The 6,000-nt window shown below is 42.0% G+C and overlaps 1 protein-coding gene across 1 annotated transcript in view; it reads left to right on the top strand.

Moving 5' to 3' along the window:
* The first annotated feature begins 3,098 nt into the window (after positions 1-3,098).
* LOC139386046 (protein turtle homolog B-like) overlaps positions 3,099-6,000 on the top strand; it is a 67,540-nt gene continuing 64,638 nt past the window's right edge. The window contains exon 1 of the mRNA XM_071131459.1: positions 3,099-3,340. Coding sequence (XP_070987560.1) covers positions 3,277-3,340 — 64 coding nt within the window. The 5' untranslated portion in view covers positions 3,099-3,276. The remainder of the gene's footprint in view (positions 3,341-6,000) is intronic.

The following is a 6,000-nucleotide window of genomic DNA, read 5'->3' as shown; positions in this document are numbered from 1 at the left end:
ATATCTCTGTTACTGAGAATGTATCCTTTGTCAAGATAATCCATCCACCTGACAGGTGTGGCATATCAAGAAGCTGATTAAACAGCATGATCATTACACAGGTGGACTTGTGCAGGGGACAATAAAAGGCCACTTGAAAATGTGCAGTTTTGTCACACAACACAATGCCACAGATGTCTCAAGTTTTGAGGGAGCGTGCAATCGACATGCTGATTGCAGAGCTGTTGCCTGAAAATTGAATGTTAATTTCTCTACCGTAAGTCGCCTCCAACGTCATTTTAGAGAATTTGGCAGTATGTGCAACCAGCCTTACAACTGCTGACCATGTGTAACCACGCCAGCCCAGGACCTCCACATCCGGCTTCTTCACCTGCTGGATTATCTGGAACCAGCTCCCTGGACAGCTGATGAAACTGTGAGTTTGCATAACTGAAGTATTTCTACACAAACTGTCAGAAACCATCTAAGGGAAGCTCATCTGCATGCTCGTCGTCTTCACCAGGGTCTTGACGTGACAGCAGTTTGGCGTCGTGACCGACTACAGTGTGCAAATGCTCACCATCGATGGCCACTGGCATGCTGGAGAAGTGTGCTCTTCATGGATGAATCCCAGTTTCAACTGTACCGGGCAGATGGCAAATAGTGAATATGGCGTCATGTGGATGAGCGGTTTTCTGATGTCAACATTGTGAACATGGTGGCGATGGGGTTATGGTATGGGCAGGCATAAACTACGGACAATGAACATAATTACATTTTATTGATGGCATATTTGAATGCACAGAGATACCGTGACGAGATCCTGAGGCCCATTGTCGTCTCATTCATGCGCTGCCATCAATTCATGTTTCAGCATGATAATGCAATGCCCCATGTTGCAAGGATTCTGGAAGTTGAACATTTCCCAGCTCTTCCATGGCCTGCATACTCACCAGACATGTTACACCAATTGAGCATTTTTGGGATGTTCTGGATCGACGTCAACGACAGTGTGTTCCAGTTCCCGCCAATATCCAGCAACTTCGCACAGCCATTGAAGAGGAGTGGGACAAGATTCTACAAGCTACAAACAACAGCCTGATCAACTCTATGTCACGCAAATGGTGGTCAGTGTAATTTCACGAGTTGCCATGGAAAAGGTGTTTGCCATTTTACAAATGGACCCAAATTTTTGTCACAGATGTCAAGACGATCTCTTAGAAAATGTACGTACACAAGAATTCCTAGGATATATATTTCAACACTATGCAATCCCTTGATGTCATCACTTTGTCTTTCCCAAAACTCTGTTTCCTCTTGTGCAAAGGCACTTTCTCCTAATCAAGAGTTACAAAATAAAATGCCTCATTGACCATTATTTTTTTATTTTTTTACTGTGTTACCCAAAGCTTCCAACATAGTCGAATGTGGAATCCATCCAGTCGTGAAAGAATGTGGAATGTTATTATGTTTGGTATGGGCACTTTAGATTCACCAGTTCACCACCCATCCAGGGCATAGACCTCTATTACAATGCTGCTGTTCCTCCAGGTGTTGTTTCATCTTGTCCCGTGATACACAGTTCTCTATAGTGTGGTTAAATGTTTGCCAAATTAATCACTTTTAATTGGAATTGTTTACCATATTGTAGCCACATCTCTCTACAAAGCCTGGAAAATGTCCCTGTTACTGCATTTCTAAACTCCTGAATGGTTTATACTATGGTTGGTGGTATTTTATACATTTTTATTTAACCTTTATTTAATTAACTAGTCAGTTAATATTTACAATGACGGCCTACCCCAGCCAAACCCTAACCCGGACGATATTGGGCCAATTGTGCGCTGGCCTATGGGACTCCCAATCACGGCCGGTTGTGATACAGCCTGGAATCGAACCGGGGTCTGTAGCTGATGCCAGTAGCACTGAGATGCAGTCCCATACCACTGCGCCACACGGGAGCCCTAGTATGCAGTCCAATCAACATTAGTCTTCATTTTGACCCTAAAATGCTATTTATTTATCAGATAGAGTATATATCTGTCCTTAATTTTGGGGAGCAGTCAGTGAGAAAATTGGGTTGTGTGTCATCATGATAAGTAGCAGCTGAAAATGTGGAAGCCAGACTTGCTGAATTGCTATCATTTAACTGAGGAATGTGCATGTGCAGTATTAGGCCTACCATTCACTAGAATAAGATGGAGTAAGTACCTGAAAGATACAGAAAACCACATAAACTGCTTTTATCCATATATGGAGAGGAACATAACACCATTTTGCATTGATGGAGGAGTACATTAGATGATTTTTCTGAGGGAAATAAAAAACATTTAAATCATTCTGATTTGTATATGTTATGTGCAGTGTTTGGAAAAAGTGACTCTTAATACCTCTACATTTTCACTGAATGGAGATGTAAAATGAGCGTGCGGATACGGTTCCAACGATATGCCATGTGTAGCTAGGCTACAGCTGGATTGGGAGCATCAGCAGACAAGGCAGCCTCCTCGAAGAAATAGAGGGGAAAACAATGTTTTCATCTGTCGCCACACCCAACACATTAGCCGAGGTTGTAGTATCAGAAAGGGAACGTTTTAACCCGGTGATAAAGACAAGACCACAGCTAGAGGCTGTGAATGAGCCACAGATTGAGGAGAGATTGAGGAACGGCACAGACATCAAGCATTTTGCGCATCACCAGCATACTGTAGCTCGCAGCATGAGTATATATGCCAACATTGATATGAAGAATGAGTGCATGTTCAAAGGTTCTCAATATACTGGTCAGTATTGAACAATTATGGTGCCACGTGTTAAGGGACACTTCAAGACAGGCATTTAAAGATGCGGACTCGGCTCTCTGTCAATGCGCATGATACTGCGGTTCTACTACTACGGCACGCTCCAACTCACCTTGAATTGGTACGCGTCTGTCCTCCTGTCATTCGATAGTAAGGGGCGGAATAATAGCCAATACACGCCCCAAATCCTCTATCAGCAACCAATCCAATGATAGAAGAGGCGGACCTAGTGGTTAAATTCTCACAAAGATTTCACTATGCACTCGTAAAACAGCTCCGTCTACTACAATCGCCGCGGTGCAGGTGCTCTGTCTCTTCGAGGGAGGATGCGGACGGAAGGACGGGGGAGGGAAGGGATGAAGGGAATCGCCGATAGGAAAGTGCATAGAATATGAATAAAAGGGCGTCGATAAGAGCGCGCGCGGTGCAAGGTCGAATATGACAGATTCGTTGAACGGGGAACTTTGCGTTGTAATAGCTGGTCGGCAATAGTACTATGATTTGGTATGTGGCCACTTTGATAGCAAGTGTATTCAGCACCAGAGGAACGGCCGCTCAAGGTGAGTTGAAGTGCAATATATTTTGTGTCGCCCATAATATATCATTTTGAGCGACTGCATGTGGGTTTGCTGCTGGCCTTTGCATAGCATGCTCATTCTAAATTGGTAGATAAACGCTATAACTGTTTTTCATTGATATAAATGGCTGCATTTTCTCTAGTCACGTGAAAGTTCTGCCTTGGTTTATTTGTATTTCTAAATATTTAAGTAAAATATTAGCCTACTCCTTATCATGCAATTATCATGTAATATAGCCTAAAGAGTAAAAACTCATATTTGAAAGGATACATAATATTACATAATTCTGTGTAAAATAATTCCTCCATTATTTGAGCAGAAAAATACTACAAGCATATTACTCTCGCTACTGTAAGTACATATTGCTATGGTCAGTGATAGTAGCCTATACAGTCAGGACGTGTTTCAGATGTGTCAGATAAAAGGCAAAAAACACGAAATGAAACGCATTTTTCTTCTGATATTTGCTTTCGAAGAAAATCTGTCATGATCAGTAGAGGTGTCAGCAGTCTCAAATGTGATGATTTTACAAAAAGGGGTGTGACTGCTTCACTAGTTTCCAGCATGGGAAAGTAACTCCTCAATGCAGCAATATTGTCACATGACATTGGAACTTGTCTGTGCACGAATGTATTTATTTAATTTTACTTTAGATGTGTGTGTATTGTTGTGAATTGTTAGATATTACTGCACTGTTGGAGCTAGGAACACAAGCATTTTGCTACATCCGCAATAACATCTGCAAAATATGTGTATGCGACCAATAACATTTGATTTGATTTTGTCTGTTTAAATTGTATTTCAGATGGTATGTAACTGCTGTGTGTGATGTGTCAGTAACTGACAGTTGTGACTGATGCAGTGCCCATTAGAGATGTTTACCAAATGGTCTGGAGTGGCGCAATGAACTGTTTAATAATTACAATATCAATTATGCAAGTTTGTTCACATTTTCATGAATCTACTGTGTTGACCCATGGACTGACTTAACCTTGCTCTTCCAATATTGTCCAGATGGGGGAGTCCTTTCTCGAGTCGTCATATGATGATGACTGAGCTCAATGACCCCTCATCCTCTGTCTAAAGTTACTCTGCTTTCTGTTTTATTTGACAATTAGGATTTGTGAGGGCCAGGGGTTCGTTTTTCTATATGAAACATAATTAGATATTAGTTAGTCAAAACATACATTATTATTTCCTTTATGCTGTTTCTTTGATAATTCATACCTGTCTTGGTCTCTCATATAGCAGTCACATTCAGTCACTGCCAGTTCCAACCCTGAAATATGTATTACCTAGGTATTACCAGTGGGCTATACAATGTTGTTGTTTTTTCTTTTTAATTCCACCATTCATTTTGGTTAGGGTTAGGATGTATTTTTCCATAAAAAAAACATTTTAGAAAACTGTCAACCGCTGAAATGTGATTACACAAATCTGAAAACTGCCTATGCAAATATTAGGTTAAACAGCGTATGTGGAAAAATATAAATTCCATTGGTATACTTTCTAAGAATGTCTGCATCATTTGGCTGTTGCGTTTGCTATCTCTGTGTTAGGCATGTTGGTAGATGAGATCAAATGTCAGAGTAGAGGGTATTGTCCCTAGCAGGGTTGGTCAATTCCATTTCAAACCAATCAAGTCAGAAAATTAATTCAGAATTCAGTCCCTGGCAATATGTGTTTCATCCTACTGTACCATGACTGCCTTCCTGAGCGCCGATGACGTGGATGTTGATTAAGGCAGGACCCGCACCTTTCTGATTGAGAGGGGTTGAATTAAATGTGGAAGACACATTTCAGTTGAATGCATTCAGTTGTACAAGTGACTAGGTATCCCCTTTCCCTTTCCTTTTCCATGCCTGAGAGGATACAGGCAGTCTAGTCTAGGCAATCTAGTCTCTTCTCTCTCTCTCTCTCTCTCTCTCTCTCTCTCTCTCTCTCTCTCTCTCTCTCTCTCTCTCTCTCTCTCTCTCTCTCTCTCTCTCTCTCTCTCTCTCATTCATTCAATCGTTCTCTGTTATCATTCACTCTCCTATAGTGCCCATTCACCAACAGATACCTCACTCACTTCACTCACTCCCTCAGTCACTCACTCTCTCTCTCAGTCACGCACTCAGTCACGCACTCACTCAGACATACAACCTATACCCTCACTCATTCACTGTCAGGCATATGCTCTATTTACTCTCCCAATCATGGGAGTAAAGCTTGTAAACCCAGCCTAGAGAAAGCCCTGTGCTCAAGCTGTGGAAGGCAGACTTCTGCCAGCACAGCACTGGGCATGTGCCAGCTCTTTCTGCTGCAACCACTCCTCTCGCCTCGGCCAGTACGCTCCCAGTGGAATCTCCATGCAAACAAAGCCTGGAGCATTCTGGGAAAGCCAGAGTGAGGAATGGGCCTGGTTGAAGCCCCCAGTTCTCTCTCTGGTTGACTACTCACACTTCTGACAAACTAGTGTAACCATACAAAACAAAGGCTGGCTCTCCCTCCCAGTTTGATGAAAATTAATATAATGCTAGTACTGTATCTGCCACAGCAACTCACAGAAATGTACAGCAATCAGGAATTTATTCCTTATTCAATCACTCATAGTTTCTGGCTGTACTGTATGTGATGCTTAGTTGAGGTTTGATGATCTA

This window comes from Oncorhynchus clarkii, chromosome 27, assembly GCF_045791955.1.
Source record: "Oncorhynchus clarkii lewisi isolate Uvic-CL-2024 chromosome 27, UVic_Ocla_1.0, whole genome shotgun sequence".
NCBI lineage: Eukaryota > Metazoa > Chordata > Actinopteri > Salmoniformes > Salmonidae > Oncorhynchus > Oncorhynchus clarkii.
This window is presented reverse-complemented; position numbering and strand designations above follow the sequence as displayed.